This window comes from Suricata suricatta, chromosome 3 (genome assembly GCF_006229205.1).
Source record: "Suricata suricatta isolate VVHF042 chromosome 3, meerkat_22Aug2017_6uvM2_HiC, whole genome shotgun sequence".
NCBI classification, from domain to species: domain Eukaryota; kingdom Metazoa; phylum Chordata; class Mammalia; order Carnivora; family Herpestidae; genus Suricata; species Suricata suricatta.
In genome coordinates, this window is record NC_043702.1 from 162503113 (window position 1) to 162524502 (window position 21390).

General features: G+C 42.3%; 1 protein-coding gene across 2 annotated transcripts in view; it reads left to right on the plus strand.

Moving 5' to 3' along the window:
* Positions 1 to 21390, plus strand: part of TGFB2 (transforming growth factor beta 2) — an 84776-nt gene that overhangs the window by 55721 nt on the left and 7665 nt on the right. For both annotated transcript variants that reach the window (XM_029935654.1, XM_029935655.1), the window contains 4 exons: positions 17687 to 17819; positions 17943 to 18053; positions 19557 to 19734; positions 20906 to 21059. In XM_029935654.1, the coding sequence (XP_029791514.1) occupies positions 17687 to 17819; positions 17943 to 18053; positions 19557 to 19734; positions 20906 to 21059 (576 nt within the window). The remainder of the gene's footprint in view (positions 1 to 17686; positions 17820 to 17942; positions 18054 to 19556; positions 19735 to 20905; positions 21060 to 21390) is intronic.

Sequence of the window (21390 nt, forward strand, 5' to 3'; positions counted from 1 at the left end):
GTATGACTTCAAATATACACCAATATTGGAGGGAATAAAGGGACAAAGTCCTTTGATCGATGAAGAAAAAAAAAAGGGAAAAAAAGGAAAGGAACTGAACCTTTTCCAAATGTGACTGACCCTTACCATGTTCTTAAAGTTTTATGCCAAAGGCAGCCTTTATTGGAATATGATCAGATAAAGCCCTGGCGCTCTGGGAGTACCTTCAAACCTACAATGTTTAGAATAGCTCTCAGAGCATTTGGAAATTTGAACGCGTCTTTCTTTGATTAACTTGCTCCTGTATTTATGATTAAAATCATGCCCACAGTTATGAGAGAGAGAAAATAAGACAGAGAAATATTCTTCAAGTTGAATATCACCAACATAAGAAAGGGCACCTGCCATCTTGGACTGGGGTAAATCCCCAATTTTACAAGTGAAGAAATGAGTCCCTGAGAAACTTATAACTTTTTTAAGGGCATTCATGACCCATGGCCCCATGGGACCACCAACCAATACTTAGGATAGTTATCCTGACTTCAGAGGGCCTTGGAGCTTTCAGGTATTTCTAGCTTGCTCTTACTAACTCACACCCTGTTCACACTAACTGCTCATTTCAAACTTAACCACCTCTGGCATATGAGGAATTCTGCTTTTGTGACTGTTTGGGCAATCTCTTCACTGAATAACAAGCTACCCCCAAATTTCATGGCCTCAAACAGCAATCGATTATTCAACACTGTGTCCCAAAAGTACAGTCTTTCTGCTAATAGAGCTGTCTCCAAGGCACTCTTGAAACAAAAGCTGGAGGATCCAGAGAAATGTCTCAGGACTCATTCCTTCCAGAAAGGGAGTTGTGAGAATTTGGGGGGCAGCCTGATGTCTTGGGTGGTCTCCTTGGGTGAAGCCATCTATCTCAATGAAGAGATTCCTCTGAGCCCAACAATATTTATACAGGGAAATCTGAATAAACCAGTTTGAGATCAGAGCAGGTTTGGTTAATTGATATGCACAGTATTTTCTTTTATTCGTGTTGGAACTCTTTTTCTTGTGTTTCAACGTGTGCACTAACATCCTGGGATTCGATGACTGCATCCGTGCTCTCGGTTCACCCTTTGTGAGGCAACACGGTGGAGTCAGTGGCGTGAGCACTGTGACCTGAGTTTCTGTAATAATCCTGATTCGCTTGGTGTTTCTTGTAAGGATGAAATGGAACAACGTTTCTGATGGCCAGATGGAAAGGGGGCACTCCACATATAAGAGTTCACTCCCTTCCATGTCGTCTCTTAGATTATGGCTGCTAAGTCTTTGATTCCTCCAAAAGGAAGAGCCCTCTACAGAATTATCTTTCAAAGACAATTGCCAAATTAATTGTAAGATTAATTTATTGGCTTTAGACCACTAACAAAGTCATTCAGCATAAGTCCTTGGGAGAGAGCGTGACGTACTAAATTGTACATCAGAGCTTCGGGAGAAAAATGGCACCTTTTCGCACGGCGCTGGCATGAGCACCAGGGATGGTGGCAGATAGAGTGGTAGAATATAATCTGCTGAGGGGTTCCTGTTAGTCAGCGGAAGATAAATGTGCTGAGATGAAAGGAGGTGTGTGGGTTTCAGAGGAAACTTAGAGGTCCTGTCCGTGACCTTGGAAGAAGCCATGGCACTCTTTCGCAGAGGGGGAGGGCACCCACGTCAGTCACCCTTGCCCTGACATGGGAAGTCCCTCCTTTACGGAATACTCTGTCAGAACGTTGACAAGAAAAAGTCCAGTAAAATCTGTCCTCCTGCTTTCTCTGAAATTTTTCATTAGTACTTGGATTTTATTTTTATTTTTTAGGAAATGTTTATTTGTTTTGAGAGAGAGACAGGAAGGGGCAGAAAGAGGAGAGAGAGAGTCTCAAACAGGTACTGCGCTGTCAACATAGAGCTCTACACAGAGCTTGATGAGGGGCTTGACCCCACGAACTATGAGATCATAACTTGAGCCGAAATCAAGAGTCAGATGTTTAGCCAACTGGGCCACCCAGGCTCTCTAATACTTGGATTTTAATGCATGGTTGAATTTGAATTTAGACAGTAGCCAGTTTGTCAAAGGTGATGAAATCACATTTTAGGAGATCACTGCAAGAATATGTAGAAAACAGTGGCTGAATCCTAAATCATGTGTATCTGTTTACTTTCGGCTTCAATCTATTCAGGAAATATTAAATGCTTTTTTCATATTTGGGGGTGAAAGGATGAATGGATGTTTGTGAAGTGAAACAAGTACACAAAAATTTCAGTAGGGAAGAATGAATCACCAGCCACTTTTAATAAACATTATATATATATAATCTCTGCAAAGATTTTAAGGTATGCATACCCATGAGGCGTTAACAATGAAAATACAAGGTTGATGACCAAGGCCTGCTTTGGAAGGGACTCTAATGTTGCAGAATGCAGGGTGAGGTTCCTATTATTGTGGGGAGCATAGCACTTATGGGGTTAATAAAAACACCCCCCTTTTTGGGGGTTTCCTGACCCCAAACACAGCCAGAAAACTGACCGTTCAATTAGACTTGCAAAAAGTGCTACTGAAAAAAAGTAAAACCAAGTTATACTTTGCTCCTGTTGTATAGAATTTTATAGCATGCTGACCCTAACTTTGGAAACTCATACAGTAGAGTAACCCATTTAAAGAAAAACAGCCATGCGATATGGAGAGTAAACACTTTGTTTGCACAAGGTTAATGTATCTCAAGTTTTTTCAAACTGATCACATGACATGCTTGCCTCGTAAGAAAACTGATAGTTATCATTTGCCTTGTTATGACATTACCAGATGTCTGTTAACCTCGTGAGCAGACAGGACCCCAAAAGTGGTGTGACTTCCCCCCGTATTCAAAGAAATGTGGACAATCATGCAATAGTAATTAATAAATCCATGTTGTTTTTTTGTAAGAGACCTCAGTAACAATATCGATAATTAACATTAACACAGTGCTTACTGTAGGCTAGGCACTATTTGAAGTGCTTTAAATAGAGTCATTTCATCCTTATAATAACCCTATGAGGTGGGTTCTTATCTTTGCTTTATAAATAAGGAAACTGAGGCACAGAGGTTAAGTAACTCGCCCAGTCCATGCAGAGGCAGTATTTGAACCCAGGCAGTCTGGCCCCAGAGGCTGTGCTCTGGACCACCTTACCATACTAGTAGAAGAACGCAGGCTGTGGAGTTGGGCCAGTGTGAGTTCATGTCAATGAGGCGATTTCCACATCAGGAAAATGTGGGTAAAAACACCTACTTGGCCAGGACTTTGTAAAGCAAGAGAATGCGTGAAAACTCCCAGAACAATGTAGGTCTACTCAATGGCTATTATCATCATTATTCCTATAGTTTCCAAAGCATTGAGTTTGAAATTTTATCTTAATTTTTTATGCTTTTTATTTATTTTTGAGAGACAGAGAGAGACAGCATGAGCGGGGGAGGGTCGGAGAGAGAGGGAGACACAGAATCTGAAGCAGGCTCCAGGCTCTGAGCTGTCAGCACAGAACCCGATATGGGGCTCAAACCTGTGAACTGAGAGATCATGACCTGAGCTGAAGCTGGCTGCTTAACCAACTGAGCCACCCAGGTGCCCCGAGTTTGAACTTTTATAAGAAACAGTCTCTTAAATTTATGACCTGTTCAAAATCTCTTAAAAATGAAAACTCACTTCAGCCTCTGTTGCTACAGGGTCAGGTTCTCAGTGGCTGTCCCCAGAGTTTGCTTCAGAGCCTCCTGAAATATTGTTTTAACTCATTCAGCGCATGGCGGTCTCATTCAGTTCCTGATGAGCAGGTCCGCGTGGGAGAGAAGAGAGTCTTTGCAGCCAGTGGGCCCTGGGTTCATCGTCCACCTCTTTTTATTTATGAGCTTTTTGCTCTTACAAATTACTCATGTCTCTGAGCCTCAGTTTTTCATTATAAAATAGAGATAATGGTTCTTGTCTAAAGAGTGACCTTGAAGAGAATCCATGCACAGCGCCTGGCACGTTGGAGGTCCAAAGAACGCATTGCTGCATGTCGTCCAGAACGTGGTTTATAGTTCCCCTCGAGATGGCTTGTGATTCCGTCAGTCGCCTCTGGTTGGATGAGGTCTCCTGTTGTCACTGAGGCAGTTCAGGGCTGTGGGGAGCAGCCAAGGTTTCAGCGCCCCGTGTCTTTGCTTTATCAAAGCGCCGAAGGCACCAGTGGTGGGCTGGGGCCATGATGCGTCTTGCTTTTCTTCTGAAGAAAGCTTTTTGAAGAATGAGTATAGAGTGACTGACCCAGGGGGGTGTCTTTATTACCTCCTCCTGCTTCACCAGCACACAAATAGGCGTGACATATATTTCCTAGATTGATTTTAATAAGGCTCCATTTTTTAAAAATATTGTTAACATATGCCAGCTGTCCCACACCTCCACTAGAGCGAAGATTGTCCCGAAGGAGGATAGATGTTTATTTCTTGATACCAAGAGTGCTCCAAGTTGGCTTCGGAAATGCTGTTCTAGAGCTGTGCTCGGAGCCTACAAATACACAACTGGGAATTCCTTCAATGGAAACAAATCGGAACTTCTGAAAGGTAGTGTTAATTTTTGAAAACTGCCAAAGTTCTACTGCAGAGGAAGATAAAAAGTAATTAATTTTCCTACATGGGAACAGTTTTTAAAAGATAGATCTGAAATCCAGCTGCTTCTCAGACTCTGTCGGCTGCTACTAGCCTGTCTAGGTGGTTTTCGTCTCTGACTTCTGTAACGGCCTCCTGGCTGGTCCGGCTGGTTCCCACCCCCCAAGACCCTCGACTTCCTTAGAGCACAGCAGTTAAGAGTGATTCCTGTTAGGATGTTGGTCAGATCCAAATTCCCTGTTCAAAGCCCTGCCATGGCTTCTCACCTCACTTTGCCTAGGAGCCAGCGTCCCTTCTGTGTCCCGACCTGTCCCAGCCTGACTTCCCTCACTGAGGTGCCTCCCCCATGCTGGCCTCCTTGCTGCTCCTCAAACACCTGCGCTCGCTCCCTCCTGAAGCCTATGGCCACTGTGCCCTCCTCCCACATTCTCCTTCCTGCTCTCTTCGTTCCCTGGTTGCTTCCTCGGATGCCATCCACTTAGAGAGGTCTTCATGGTCACCCTAACATCTCAGGACCCTCTTACCAACACTTCCTACCTCCCCCTCCCCTGCCCCCCCCCCCCCCCCCGCTTCTCATTTTGCTGTACTTGATCTCCTGCTCTATCTGTGTCTGGTTTATGTTCCACTCCACCCCAAGGGACGAATTCCTGGAACACAGTGCCTGGTACGTTGTGGGTGCTCAGCAAGTGTTTTCCAATGAATTTAAGAAAAATTTCAAAATAAGCCTCAAGTACAAGGAAATATTGGGAAAAAGCATGTAAGATCACAAGGGGACTCTTTTGAGAAACATTTTTCGTTTATTTGGATTTGGAAATTCTGCTATGTTTTAAAGAATCTAACTATTGATAAAGAAAGAAACATATATCTACCCATTTTTTTTATTTATTCAGAGCTCATGCTGGTTAAGTGTATAATAACCATGTAGGTAAAAAAAATTACATAAGAGATTAATGACACCGATTTTCTTAGGTAACCCGTAAATTCTCCGTTTGCAGAAAACCCAGGCTCATTATTTGTTTTGACTCATTGCTTTATAATCACACCCCCTGAATTAAAATTCTCAGCTGAATACAAGAAGGGACTTAAATTATAATGTAGGCCAGCTGTGTTATTGGTAGCCGAAAAGTAGGAAAGGGTGTTGGAAGTGTGGTTTTCGAGTGTGTGTATGTGGGTCCCAAGTCCGAGTGGAGTTGGAAGGTTGATCAGTTCAGAAAATCAGAAGATCGGGGCACCTGGGTGTCTCAGTCAGTTGAGCATCCAGCTTCGGCTCAGGTCATGATCTCATGGTTTGTGGGTTCAAGCCCCGTGTCGGGCTCTGTGCTGACAGCTGGCTCAGATCCTGGAGCCTGCTTCAGATTCTGTGTCTCCCTCTCTCTCTGACTCTCCCCTGCTCACGCTGTCTCATTCTCTCTTGCAAAAATAAATAAAAAGAAAATCAGAAGATCTGGCCTCAGGGTGCTTGCAGTCTTGCCGGGAGACTCCTTCTCCACACAGCAGGAAGCAGCTGGGATTGTCGGAATCCACGCTAGGCTGGGTGGTCCACCTCGACGACCCACATGACTTAATGCCCTGACATAGCTTCCCTGCAGATGCTCTCACTGAAGGTTGTCCTGCGCAGATCTCTTTGCGCGCCCGCAGCGCCGTGACTCTGGCCACCGCGTGCTTTTCTCTGCTGTGTGATTTGTAGGTGACGCTCTTCTGAACACCGTTGAGCTGTGACAGCGGAGAGGCCTTCCGTTCACACAAAGGACTCCTCCGTCCCTCCGACCTGCGGAGATGAACTTACTTGTTTATGCAGATGGGCAGTCTGCACAGAGGCCTCTCTGTAGAGAAGTTTTAAGCAGTGTGGGGAACACTAGAGAATTACAAGATGTTATCATCACAGGGAAAAGACTGTCCTGTGTGTGTGTGTGTGTGTGTGTGTAGCTTGAAGACCTATCTGATGACATTTCCATAAAGGCCACTAAAGAATGATATATGCCATTCTTTATTGGAATCGCACGGGAGTCTGGGTAACACAGGAGCTCTGCACTGTAAAGAGAAAGACTTACGGTCACGACACACTAATGCAGACACCTGGGCTCCAGAGAGACTGCAATTTTACGTGCGTCTTTCTTTGGAAGCCCATCTGTCCTCCATGGGAGTCTACTGTGCAGACTTTCTCGAAGCTCTTGTGAGGTATACATTACTACAGCCTTAGAGGGATGCGATTTCAAAGCAGCCCTGGCGATTACAAGACAGGGCGATGGCAGCAGCGAGATAAGAATCGGGTCGGCTCAGCCACTTGTGAAGGATAATCGGCCAAGTGTGGGTTTCTCGAGCACCCCCAGAGCGACCGGGTCATGTTCAAGGGGCTGCAGTTCGGCAGGAACAGAGAGCTACATTTATGCCTCAGCGGAAGAAAAATTTCACCTACTTGTGATTCCTTTTGTAAGGCCTTACTTTCTGTTACTTGCAGATTCATTTTCTTGCTTTTTCTCCCTTATATTCATTCCGCAATGAAATATATGAAATAGAAAGGGTAAAATGCAGTATAAAATTGCTTACACTGATGATTCTTTCTGTCCTCGAGATGTACACATATATGATACACACACATACACACACACATATGTGTGTGCATAACATCCCAAGAAGTAGATTTTTAATTTTTAGTTTTATTTTTGAGAGAGAGAGAGAAAGAGAGAGCAGGGAAGGGGCACAGAGAGGGAGACAGAGGATCTGAAGCGGGCTCTGCCCTCACAGCAGTGAGCCCCATGAACTCACAAGCCAGAGTCGGATGCTCAACTGACTGTGCCATCTAGACACCCCAAGTTCCAAGAAGTGGTTTCTATTGGCGTAAAAGACTGATTGTTCAAGGGCTTATTTGTCACCTGATTGCGTGCGTCTTTCTAATGAGTCGATCAGGATTTACCAGGAAGGGACCATGTAAATTCAGTGGAAAAGACTCCATGCAGTTAAAAGCCAGAATGTCCCTCGCTCCAAAGGACTTCACAGAGCATTTAGAACATATGCAACCCAGTATAACCTATGAACACCTACTGTTTGGATTGTGTTCCCTCAACAAAAGTATGTGGAGGTCCTAACCCCCCAGTACTCCAGAATGTGACCTCATTTGGAAATCGAGCCATTGCAGATGCAATCTGCCGGGTCGAAATGAGGTCCTAGTGCAGTAGGAGGAAGAAGCCTAGTTCTGTGTGATCAGCCACCTTATACGAAGGTAACTGTGGAAAGACAAGAGGCATGTGGGGACAATGCCATGTGAGGACAAAGGCAGAGATTGAAGCTAGGTAGCTTCAAACCAATGAATGCCAAAGATTCCTGGCAAAACACCCGATGCTGGGAGAGGTAAGCAAAGACCCCCCCTCTGGAGGCTTCCCAGGAAGCATGGCCAATAGCTTGATTTCTGACTTCTTGCCCCCAGGCCAGGTAGAGTGATTGCTGCTTGTTTATGCCTCTTGGTAAGGCAGCCCGGGCAGTCTAACGTGCCTCCTGAGCAAACTCTCCCTAAGTTCAGGCTTATAGTGCTTAGGAAGGATGAAGGAGTCCTGCAGGCACAGGAAAATGCATGTATTTGTTCTCTTTTGTAATGAGCCAGCACGTCTCTGTGGCCTGGACTGTTCTCGCAGGGCCCAGTATTCTTGCCAGACTTTCAGATGTTAGTAGTTACCCTTCTTACTTTGTTGATAGCAAGCTCCTTGCTCCAGGAAGTGCCCCGATTCAGTGACCCCACTCTGCCTTGTGAACACATCGCTTTCCATTGTTGTCCAGAGGTCTGCGTTCCCTTACTAGCGTGTGGACTGTTAATAACAGGGACCGTCTTATTGTCTGGGACAGAAGGGCGATGCCTCATGCACAGCAAGTGCTTAATATCTGTTGAACTAAACTGGAGGGAGTGAGCTCTAAAATAAATGGGAAGAAATGAATAAATGACGACTCAGGCACATATACGATGCCCAGCAATTTTTCAACGAATGAATGAATAACTAAACACATTAGCTGATCATATTAAATATTTTAGAACATGTAGGTTGGTTTGGCTTTTGGCTTTTGGCTTTTGTCAGGTGGGCCAAAGGTTCTCCACAGTCAGTGCAAGTGGTATGGTCAAGAATCCGTTGTTCATCCACAGGAGGAATGCTTTCATGAGCCAAGAACTAGTTTCATGAGTGTGCTGAATGTCTCTTTGCATGAGAGTAATTGTTGGTATTAGCAAGCTTTCGATCTAGAGAGTTGAATCTCCAAAATTAAATTCGTGCATGTGTATTCTTTTTTTTTAAATTTTTTAATGTTTATTTCTTTTTGAGGGAGAGAGAGAGCATGAGTGGGGGAGGAGCACAGAGGGGGGTAAACACAGAATCTGAAGCAGGCTCCAAGCTCTGAGCTGTCGGCAGAGAGCCCGTCATGAGGCTTGAACTCACAAACCGCAAAATCATAACCTGAACCGAAGTAGGATACTTATCCCACTGAACCACCCAGGCACCCCAGTGAGTGTTATTCTTGAGGTCTTCAGTGTCAACTAACTGGAATGCAAGGATTATGGAGCTGGAAATAAGCGTATGCTTCTATCCTTTAGAAGCTTACTGTCCCGTTGAAAAAAAATGGACACTTACACACATGAAGGATTACCCCTGAGGCCACTCTGGGCAAAGGGCTGACTACTCAGCACTCCAGTAATTAATTGCTGGGGGCCTGGGATAAGAAAATTGACTTCAGAGTGAAAGTAACCATTTCATTGACAATCTAGGTTGAAGAATAGGAAGGTTTTCATTATTGTTTAGGTGGTTTTGGTTTTTAAGTAAAAATGGGAGGAGTGGGGAAGGCATGGTGATAGGGATACTGGTCTAAACACAGAGTTGAGACACAGAATACATGTTTTAGGGATACTGTTTCAATTTGGTTTCGGTGGATGAGAGGCGAGTCTTGAATGATGGATTGGTGGCAAGTCGTGTCTTAAATACTAAACTGTGGAATCTGAAGCTTATTCACTAGACAGTAGAAGCCTCTGGAAGATTTTGACCAGATAAGGAACATAATTATCATTATAATTCCCATTTATTGAATGCCAGCAATGTGATAGGTGCTTTCTCTGCTTGTGTGTTATTTAATTCTCTTAAAGAGGGCGGCGTTTTATTAACCCATTTCATTAATAAGAAAATCACATATCCAGGAAGTGATAGTTTATGTTTTCCTGACTTCAAAGCCTATGAAACTTTTTGCTGCATTAATGATTTCCAAGAGCACTTGGCAAACCCTGTGGGTTCTTCAAGGAAAACCTAAGGGATCACAGAACTGGATTGTTGGTTGGCAAAGATGGTCAAGACTCCTGGCCCCAATTGGGCCTCACACCTCACACTAGTGACCTTCTACTTTTTTCTGCCATATGCAGCATAAGCACAGAGTGCTGATCAAAGAAACAGGGCCCACCAGGAATGAAGTACCCACAGATCCAGCAACGGGGTATGGTTTTGGCTCTAGGTAAATTAACATTATTCTCATCACCCCGGTGAAGTACACAGTTGTTGATACTATGTGGCTAAAAAGAATAGCATATATGTTAAATAGCAAACAAAATTCAGAGAGGTCCCAAAAGGCCAGTCAAATAAGAAGTTCAAAATTAACTGAGAGGATGTGTAATGTGCATATAGGTTCAAGAATGAACTGCACAAACCTAGACATGAGCAGTGGTTCTCGGAGTGGACCGGCAGTGAGCATCACCTAGGAATATGTTAGAAATGCAAACTCCTATTAGATCAGAACCTGGGGGGTGGAGGACCGGCATTCTGTGTTGTACTAAGCCCTCCAGATGTTTCTAATGCAGGCTGAAGTCAGAGAACCATGGGCCTCGACAAACCAACTTTCCCTTCCCTCTTTGCCTTCCTTCATTTCTTTCTCTTCATTCCATGCCATTCCAGAAAGGATTTGGTGTGGAAAATCTGACCGAACAGTTTGTGTCGGGACAAAAGGTTTATTTTATATGAAGTTTACTATGACTCAACCGTGTGGTGTGGTTGCTGCCTTTTAAAAGTAAATAGTTTGCCTTAAAAATAGTGACCAGGACAAGGCCTTCCACATGTGGCCCATTCCGTAATATCTCCACATTCTGCTAGATGGCATCTGAGTGTACTGAGGCAGTAATTGTAAGAGGGACATTGAGAAAGGGCTTGACAAACATGGCGAGGGGCCTCAGACCTCGTCCTGAAGGAAGCAGTGGGGAGAGGCCACCTCTACGCTTGGTGCCTCACATGGAAAGAGACTTTTACATCTGTTCCGGAGAGCAAAATATAATGTGGGGGAGCCCTCTCCACTGGAATTAAGAAGGCAGGATGTAAGACTAGACTTACCCTACAGAGCGTCAGTAACCCAAGTAAGTACTTTGGCCTCTTTCTGTTACCTGAAGACCGTAGATAATAAAGGCCATGATAGCCATCTCACAGGGTTCTTCTGAAGACTAAAACACATGAAAATGTGCAAATATTTGAATAAATGCAAGTGATTGTATGAATACGAAGCAATGGTGCTATTATTAAGGAAAACTAGTTGATGGAGATTTTATTTAAAAAAATGTTTTTTAATGTTCATTTATTTTTGAGAGAGAGAGCACAAAGTGGGGAGGGGCAAAGAAGGAGCGATGGAGGATCCAAAGAGAGCTCTGCACCGACAGCAGAGAGCCTGACGTGGGGCTTGAACTCACTAACGCGAAATTATCACCTGAACTGAAGTTAGACACTCAACCGAGAGCCACCTAGGGTCCCTGAGATTTAAAATCCAAGATGAGGAAAAATGACAACATACAAATTACTCAGAAGTGAGATGGCCTTTCTCAAGAAGTAGTGAGTCCACTTTCCTGAGCGGTCTTCAGACAGAGACCAAAATGTTAGAGAATGAATCACATGGGTTGGAACAGATGGCCCCCAAGTGGCTTTCTAACACTGATACTTCAAGATAGTAAAGTTAAAGAATGTGAGGTCGGGCAGATCGGAGAGAATGTGGCCAGCAGATCAAACTGGAGGAAACGCTTAATTCAGCCTTTGCTAATCACTTTGTGCAAGCAACCGCAAACATTTAAATACACTTAAATGTTAAGTACAATAAAAACATTAAATGCATTTATAAACAACAACTGGTCAACTAGGGTTGGGTTTTTCTCTACAGACCTTTGTCAAATGTCCCTTTCCACTAGAAGTGTGTCGAAATAGCCCCCTATTTCTCCTGTGGGTCCCTTTGGACTTTGCATATGCAAAGTAAAATAGAAGTCCTAATGCTATCTATACCTCTTTGCAGTCTCTCCTAGGAAAGGAGTTGTATCACCCTTGGTGTCTAACCCAAATCCTGAGTTGATTTACAACCTTATACCTTTAAGATTTCCTCTGGCTGTAATTTTGCATCTAGTCTTCTCTTTCTTTCTTCCTTCCTTCCTTCTTCCCTTTCTTTCTTTTTTTTTCTTTCTTTCTTGGCCCCTATACGATTGAGTAACATCAGTGACTTTTGCCTCCATCCACTCCTGATTGGCTGCTTTCCAGTGGCAGGGAGAAATGAATGGATCCTTTTGTGTAGGGAGTTTTGTAATTCAGTGAAGAGTTAGAGCCTTGCCAAAGGCAGTATGTGGGTATTTTGCACATATTATAGATAATGTGTGTATATCAATAATGTAATGAAGGTGACATTCATACCGCTATGGGTGGTAGCTAAGTGAGGGACAGCTAGATCTCATCATCAGTGTATTAGAAGTTCTCTTTTCTAACTCAGTCAGAAACAGTTGTTAGTCTGTTACTTGAAAAAAGTTAAAGTGGGGATTATAAAAACAGGAGTGAGTGAGTGTGGGGGATAAATATTTTAACTTCAACCATATATATGTGGTTTTTTGTTTTTTTTTAATATAAAAGGCCAAGGACTTTTCTTTGACTCTGGCTCTTCCTATTGCCAACCTATGTTGTATTTTTTGCAAGAAAAATATCCATTAGGCATCATCTACAATTCGGAGTTTTTTGTTTCTTTGAATAAGAAAGAAGTTTCAGGACAATTTGTGCAAGTGCAGGATCCTTCTAGGTTTTTATCAGATTATTTCTCTTATTCTTTATTCTAGAGCTGTCTCTCTGACATCTAAAATTAGAAAACAAATTTTGTTGTGGTAAAATATACATAAAATTTACCTCGTAACCATTTTTTAAGTACCTGATGCAGTGGCATTAAGTACATTCCCAATGTCATACAGCCATTACCACTCACTATTTCCAGAAATTTTCCATCATCGCAAACAGAAACTCGTTACCGACTAAATAGTAACTCCCTGTTTACCTACTGTCAGTTCCTGGTAACTTCAATTCTACTTTCTGTCTCTATGAATTTGTGTATTCTAGGTGCCTTATGTAAATGAAATCATGTAATATTTGTGTCTACCTTATTTCATTTAACATAATGTTTTCTTTCTTTTTTTTTAAGTTTATTTTTTATGTTTATTTTGAAAGAGAGAGAGTGTGTGTGAGGGAGATAGAGAATCCCAAGCAGGCTCCACACTGTCAGCACAGAGCCCATCATGGGACTCAGTCTCACGAACCACGAGATCATGACCAGAGCCAAAATCAAGAGTCAGGCGCTTAACCAACTGAGCCTCCCAGAGGTTCCTTAGCATAATGTTTTCAAGATTCATCCATGTTGTAAAATGTGTGAGAATTTCATTCATTTTTATGGATGAATAATGTTCTGTTAAGTGTATATACTACATTTTATTTAGATTGTTTGTATATTTATTGATGAACACTTGGGTCGTTTTCACCTTTCAGCTGTTGTGAGGAACATTGCTATGAACATTGGGGTACAAGTATCTGTTTGAGTCCCTGCTTTCTGTTCTTTGGGGTTTATATTAGGAGTGGAATCATTAGGAATTCTATGTTAATCTTTTTGAAATGCCACCAAACTCTTAAAAAAAAAACCCTCTAGTAAAGCAACTTGTATGTATGGAGACTTTCCAAAGCGTTCAACCTGGTTATCACAGAAGCAACAACTCGCTTCACTTTTGGTTCTGTATTTCATCATTTCTAGACCATTTAACTCATCTGTATAATTATAATATCAAGTCCAGCTATCATAAACAGGTTTAGAAACATATACAATTGATACTTGCTAAGCATACAACTCAATGGGTAAGGTCAGGAGTGCTCGGAACGTACTAGAGAGTAGCTTTCCAGCAACTGAACCCCAACACAAGCCGATATGTATTCTAGAACAAATGGAGAATACTGGTTAATCTGGCCAGCTAAGTGGAGGACAGCTAAGAAAACTACTGCTATTTTTGTCATGATACGATATCTGTAAAGGAATTTAGACGCAACTTTGGCTCTAGAACAACAACAGCTGCCTACCCACGAGTGTTCACATTCAATACACTAGTTGGGAGATTGGAGAGAGACAGAGAGCAAAAGCTAAAATAGAGTGGGAAGTTGACTGATCTGGTCATTGAGTTTAAGGAAGTACCGATTGATAATAGCAGTGGATTGATTTTCTTCCCTTCCAGTTTAATTTTCTGTGGTTGATGAATGGAAGATAAACAGGGACTACAGAGGCTGTGCCTATTCTTAGAAAGAAGATACCTTTCAAGTTAAGATTTGAGACTTTATGATGTGATTAGTAGGTTTTCTAGCCAGTTTTGAAACAGCACCACAAAGCTGCAGGAGCAGTATTTTTATATGGCATCATTCATCCTAGTTAGTGACCCAAGTGATTAAAGGTTTGGGAAATTGCCCCTCTAAATATGGGCTAAAGGAACAGGGTTTATTTAGCTTAGAGAGAGAGAGAGCAGGCATGCCAAGGGGGACTTAATAATAGTCTCTAAGAATATGAGGGACAGTCTCTGAGTGACAGAGAGCAGCTGTTTCCTGTTTCCACTGAGGAATCTGTAAGAACGAATGGAGTGACATCACAACAAGTCAGTTTAAGACCTCCTTGGCCATAAAATTTGAGACAGCAAACTCATAAGACCAAAGCCACCTCTCTGTTTCTGAATTGTGCAGCTAACCAGCTGTCATTCTTGGGTGGTTTAATGGGCTGTTCTTGAACTGGTGAGAAAACATGGAGGACCTATCAGTCCTGTGAGAATATGAAGTTGTCTGCTGTCAGAATGTGCTGGGGTTTTGTGGTCAAGGAAGCACTTACTAGAAAATGAGATTTAAGAAAGAAAACAAGTTGCAGATTCATTTTGCTCCCTTTTGGTCTCCTTTTAAAGCAAGATCATCTAGATTTCCCCCTTTTATCTAGGTGAAGAATTTCCACAGACTTGCCAGTATGTGTTTTTTTCCCGCTGATTTGGTCAATTTGGTCATTAAAAAAAAATTCTGTGTGTTCAGTGCAACTATATATATGTATTTATATCAGAGATATCAGAGACATTTGACATAGTTTACGTATACAAAATAGGTAATTAATACAACAATGAAAGCAATGTTTTGTTCTGGGCATTGTGTGTGTAAGTGTTAGGGACACAAAGATGGATAAGCCAGACGCTGTGCTGATTAAGCAAATATAAAAGCATTATGGAATAATGCATCATGATAGGAGGCGGGCTAGGGGAGAAAGCTAAAATCAGAAAAATGAGCTCTGGACTTGCTACTGATTTTTTAAAATCTTATTTTAATATTTATTTTTGATAGACAGAGAGCGTGTGCACAAGTGGGGGAAGGGCAGAGAACCTGATGTGGACCCGTATCCCACAAACCATGAGGTCATGGCCTGAGCCAAAGTTGGATGCCCAACTGACTGAACCACTCAGGTGCCCCTGGATCTCCTACCCATCTTTAAGCAGTGAGGCACATGGAAATGCTGAAAACTTCTCAACCATTGTTATATCCCTGTTATCCTAGGTTAGATTAATCATACCATTCATTAGGAATTGATATGAGGTGTCTTATTTGCCCACCTGGGAGTGTTTTCAAAACATGGTTTGATTGGCAGAGGATTGGGCTGCTGTTAAGCTGTATCTTTAAAGTTATAGGTTTATGACAGCAAGAATTGTGTTTATGCTCCGCACATTAGGTTTCCATGTTGTAGCCACATTCATTATAATCTTATTTAAAAATCTCTGCTTCTGAGGCACCTGGGTGACTCAATTGGGTAAGCGTCCGACTTCAGCTCAGGTCATGATCTCATGGTTGGTGGGTTTGAGCCCCGTGTCGGGTGTGCTGACAGCTCAGAGCCTGGAGCCTGCTTCAGATTCTGTGTCTCCCCCTCTCTCTGCCTTTCCCCTGCTCACTCTCTGTGTCTGTCTCTCAAGATACAATAAAGACATAAAAAAATTTTTTTTTAAATCTCTGCTTCTATTACTGAATGATTTTTGTTATCTGGAAAGGGGTAAGCATGAATCATGACTCAAAACTGACCCCCACAACTCGTTGGCCTTCAAAAAGCCGGCACCGAAGCAGGAAAACTAGGGGATTGTTTTAAATCTTCTCTCAATACATGTTCACCGCAAGGGCTTGCGTGAATCCCTCAACCTCCCTGGGTCTCCGTTTCCTTAGTCTACTTTACAGGGATGTTTTGAGGATTAAATGAAATGAAATCATGAGTGCCAAGCCCAGAGCCTGATGTACACAGCCCTCAAGCCATGTTTACTTGCTTCCTTTAACTCACAAAGAACATCTCTTGCCCGCGGTAGAATTGTGATTGCCTCTAGATCATCTTCACTTGGTGGGGGTGTGACTGAGGAGCAAGACTGTAGAGTAGATTTTATCTAAAATTCCTTGAAGGCCCCCCAGAGTTCAGTTGTATGAATCTCTTTCCTTTTGTAAACGTACTTAATCCAGAAAAAAGTCTGCCATAATGCCAAATATTTTAGGAAGCATTTGTTGCAGAAGTACCTGAAACAAATCATGTACCCAGAGGAAGGAAAGGAAAGTGCATTTTGAAATCAGCAAGATTATGCATTTTTGTTTTGCCAGGTTTAAAAGAGAGTAAATAAGTCTAGATATTCAGATAGTCATGTAATAGACACTGATTAAATTGAGTGCTGTCCTTTGAAATGGCATCAAATTGAAGACGTGATCACTGCCCTGGGGAAGCTTATGAACATGTTGGAGAGACCTAATCCCACATGTATGAAATGAGCACGGAGTAGGTAGACTCAATATCAGAAGGGACAAGGATCAAATAATGGGGTTCAAGCCCCCAGGTACTAAGGAAAGGCAAGATACAGATTTGGGTAGGGATTTAATAAAGCTTTAGGGGACCTGGAATCTTGGTTTGACTGGTCCATTAAACATTGTCATTTAAAGACAGACAAAATTTTTAAAACCCCCCTAAAGTGTTCACTTCCTATAGAAACCCAAGAACACACTATAGTTGCTCTTTATGTATTTACAATAAATGAATTCTTCTAAAGTCTCAGTGTTCAGGCTGATTTGCTTTCAGGCTCTCAATACACACCGCCAGACTGCTCTTGCCCAAATTCATTCTTGGTCTGTGGGATATGGAATATCTTCATAAATCACAACAAGTCACATTGAGAGTAAAAATCCCAGCTAGAGATTTACCTCAAAAGCTGAGGCATGCCACGTATATTAATGTTGGTGGATTTAGGAACCAGGGTGAGGACCTTTTCCTCTTTATTAGAGGGAGATTTATAATTCAGGGCCTTCCAGAGGGTGAGCATGGATCCTCCGAACTGGCCCACTCCTCCTGTCCCTCCCCCGCCCCCCACCTCCCAGCTCCCCAGATTAAAAAAAAAAGTGGAGAAAGAGAACAACAAAACCATTAACTTAATAGCGTAGAATTTATGGCTGAAATCTTGCAAAGCTTATGTCAGCAAAGTAAAATAATTACTGTCACTTTCTTTTAGACACTTGGCTTTATGGTTCCTGTCACCTTTATCATAACACACAGCTGACTTAGTAGCTCTATTTTTCATGGCAAATGGCCTGGTGGTATGTTTTAATGCACGCGGCCATGCTCTTAGATGACAATACAGGGGGATACCAGAGTGGAACTAAGTTTAGATAATGAACTGGAACAGCATTAATGGTTTTGGGTTAGTCACTCTGTCCATATGCCAGCTGAGCTTTTTCCGTTCTTTCTCCTTTCCTTCTCCAGATTCTCAAATCCAAAGATCTAACATCTCCAACGCAGCGCTACATTGACAGCAAAGTCGTGAAGACAAGGGCAGAAGGCGAATGGCTTTCCTTCGATGTAACTGACGCCGTTCATGAGTGGCTCCACCATAAAGGTTTACAACCACCCTCTGTGTTCGTCCCTCTATGTTCAGTGCCCTTAAGTTATTGTAAGTTGATTGCAGATTTAAAGGTATTGTCACACATCCAAATGATCTCCTTGACTTAATGTTTTCCAGACAGAAACCTGGGATTTAAAATAAGTTTACACTGTCCCTGCTGCACCTTTGTACCATCTAATAATTACATCATTCCCAATAAAAGTGAAGAGCTAGAAGCAAGATTTGCAGGTAACTGAAACTTGATGATTTGAGATGGGGGAGGGAAGAGCCTGTATTGATAGTCTCATGGGTGGATGAAATCAGTTTGCATGTGAAATTGGGATTGTTTGGTGAGGCCTGGGGAGTTTTAATTGTTTGGGTAGAGAAATGGTTGGAGAAAGATGTATAAAGACAGAGAGGACTGGGACAATGGGATTGGTTCTCTGTTTATATTGCTCAGGACCCAGTGATGACTCGGCAATAGTAACTGACTGATTCATCAGCTTCCCAAACGATTAGTCAGTTAACCCCTTTTGTCCTCACTTAAGCAAACCAACTTTCCACCTATGGTAATATTATAGAAGAAGATAGCATACACTCAAGGAAATTCATTGGTAAGGCCCCAAATCCAACGTCAGGAGCTGACAACTGTATTTCACAGAAGGGAATCTCTTCACACAGCAGCCTTTTAAACTAACCTCACATGTATCAGAACACTCCATCTTTTCTGCCTGGCTCCCAGTATTTCAAATGGCTTCCTTATCAGACTTTTATAATTGTTTATAAACACATCACAAGTCTTTAGTTTTTCTCTATACTCACTCACCTCTTAGCAATTAGCCAAAGATCAAGGAGAGTGAGAAGACACCAAGGATTCAAGGCATTTCCTTTATTAGATAACCAGTTTGGAGATGAGAGCTAAGAGGAAGTCTACTGGGGGCTAGTGCCACATTGACTCCACACCACCACTTCTGGGATCTGAGTTCCCTTCCCAACCACCACCATCCGGGACCTTCATACACTTGTGGAAGGCTACAGTGGCCCTTACTCATGGAAAAATACTCCCAGAAGTCTAGAGATTTATTTCAGTCTCTAACCTAGCCATGATTCTCTAGAGCATGGAGATTAAATGCTTAAACTGGCAGTCTCTTGAGCATGCTTTGGGGAGCTCACATTTCTAAATCTCAGATGGAATCAGGAAAGTGTAGAGGATGCCATAAAATAAGTGAAAAAGCCCTTTCTTCACAGCTTCCCAAAATAGCATTAGGTAAGGGTGACTTCTGTTTCACTTGAACCTAATTCATTGCAATGTAATGTAATCCCCGGGTTATGTTCATTAGGGTAGTCTTAGGAAAAGAGCGGACTGGTGGGTGACAAGGCTAGTTCTTTGGCTGTGTGTTCAGTCATTGAGGGGCTGAACGTAGCCTCAACTGAGGGTTGTCTAAAATAAATGGCCTTGGATGCCCTTTGGCTATGGTCAAAGGCTTCTTCTTCAGTGGCCCTCCTAACCAACAAGCCCTGCCTTGGACACTACATTGCCTCTTGACAAGAGCTGCAGCTAGAAGGGTTCCCTGTCACCTGCAATTGTCTTATTGTGCCATGTCTATTTCCATGGGGAATGACGGTAGCCAGGTGATGATGCGATTGTGGTCATCACTGCTATTTGTGACGATATACAAAGGGAAAAAAATGACTAGTTATATTTGATGAAGGTGAAGCTAAATGTTTGTTACCCAAATGCGTTTTTTCAAGGTATTGATGGCACCTCTACATATACCAGTGGTGATCAGAAAACTATAAAGTCCACTAGGAAAAAAACCAGTGGGAAGACCCCACATCTCCTGCTAATGTTGTTGCCCTCCTACAGACTTGAGTCCCAACAGTCCAACCGGCGGAAGAAGCGTGCTTTGGATGCGGCCTATTGTTTTAGGTAAAGGAGATAAAAAATAACATGAAGCAATTATGTCTGTTAACTCTTATACTGTCTGTCTTTTCTTATGAATTGACTTAAACTGGACTCATTGCTTAAGTCCAGGTACAGTTCAGCCATCCTATCTCCTAAGATCATCTTCCCAGAGGCTTAAAGCAGTTTTTCTGTGTTATTCATCAGCCCTTTGCAATGAAGGGTGAAATCAGAAAATTAGCCCCTGAAGTTGTTTTCAAAATCCCTCTGAAGCACTGTAGGGCTGAAGGAGAAATTAAGCTCCTTGCTCCTCAGAGCAAATATAAGTTTATTTGAGGGGTATGGTGATGGGTCCTTAACTGGAAAGACTCACGGTCAGTACTGGAAAGCCCATGCCAGAGTGCCCATGATCATACCTTTTTGTCACAGTAACAGAGATGAGGGAAATAGAAGCAGAATGCTATTTATTGTGTTGTTAGCTACAGAATATGAGGGAGTAAGGGCAACTCAAATTTACTTCTCATTCCTAAAAGAGTTCATGGTGGGGAGAGTGTGAGTATTCTCCTGTGGTTTCTTATCAAGCCTCATAGGAGGAAGTTTTTTTTGTTTGTTTGTTTTGTTTTGTTTTGTTTGAAAGCTGAGGGACAGTGAGGGGTTCTCACTGATAAAGTGCTCCAAGAGTTCATGACTAAAGTGACTTTTTTTTTTTTTAACTTTCCAGAGTTGATGGTTTCACTGAGCAAGGCTCCTTATTTCTTGATCTCTATTTCATTCCTGGATCAAGGAACATGAGATGAAATAAAGGATTCATTCTCAAAGGGAAATGTCTTAGATGGTCCTTTGAAAATCACTACTTCATTCATTTTATATTTGAAAGGGCAATCGAAGCTGGTTGGCAAAACTGATCTCTTCCAGCCACCTCCCTGCTTGTATATAGTCATTCAAAGGAAAGGTTTGACATTCAAGTTCATGGCCAAGAGTCTCAGGGTATAGAGTTCATAAGAGGAAGTAGTCCAGCAAGTCGCCATAACACTCTATCATGAAAATAATTTGAGATTACTATAAAACCATTCAAACCTGGCCCATGAAATTTGCTCATTGGATGCTGTTTGAATGAGTGAATGAGTCATTTTTCTGCCTTGGAATGAGGGGTGGGAGAAATCAGCTTTAAAATCTCCACTGCTCTTTCTTCTAACAGAAATGTGCAGGATAATTGCTGCCTACGTCCACTTTATATTGATTTCAAGAGGGATCTTGGGTGGAAATGGATTCATGAACCTAAAGGATACAATGCTAACTTCTGTGCTGGAGCATGCCCATATTTGTGGAGTTCAGACACTCAGCACAGTAGGGTAAGTATTTAGCTTGTGTCTCTTCTATTCTTGGGTTGCTAATGTGTACCTGTTGAGAGTATGTCCGGTGAATTCCAACTAGCACCCATTCATCACACACATGAATGGGTGCTGGAGAAATCCCTTTGAGTGATGGGGAAGAATGTCGGCTGTAGGTGAAATTGGAAGTAGCAATGATCAGTTTGAAAAGTAGATTTTAGGCAACCTTCCCAGTGAAATTATAGGCAACCAGAAGACAGTGTTGTTTAATTGCTTTGTTTTTATCTTATATTCTCAACAGCTGTAAGTGATTGGTAGCTGTAAAAAAAAATCAGTATGTCACTTACTGTCA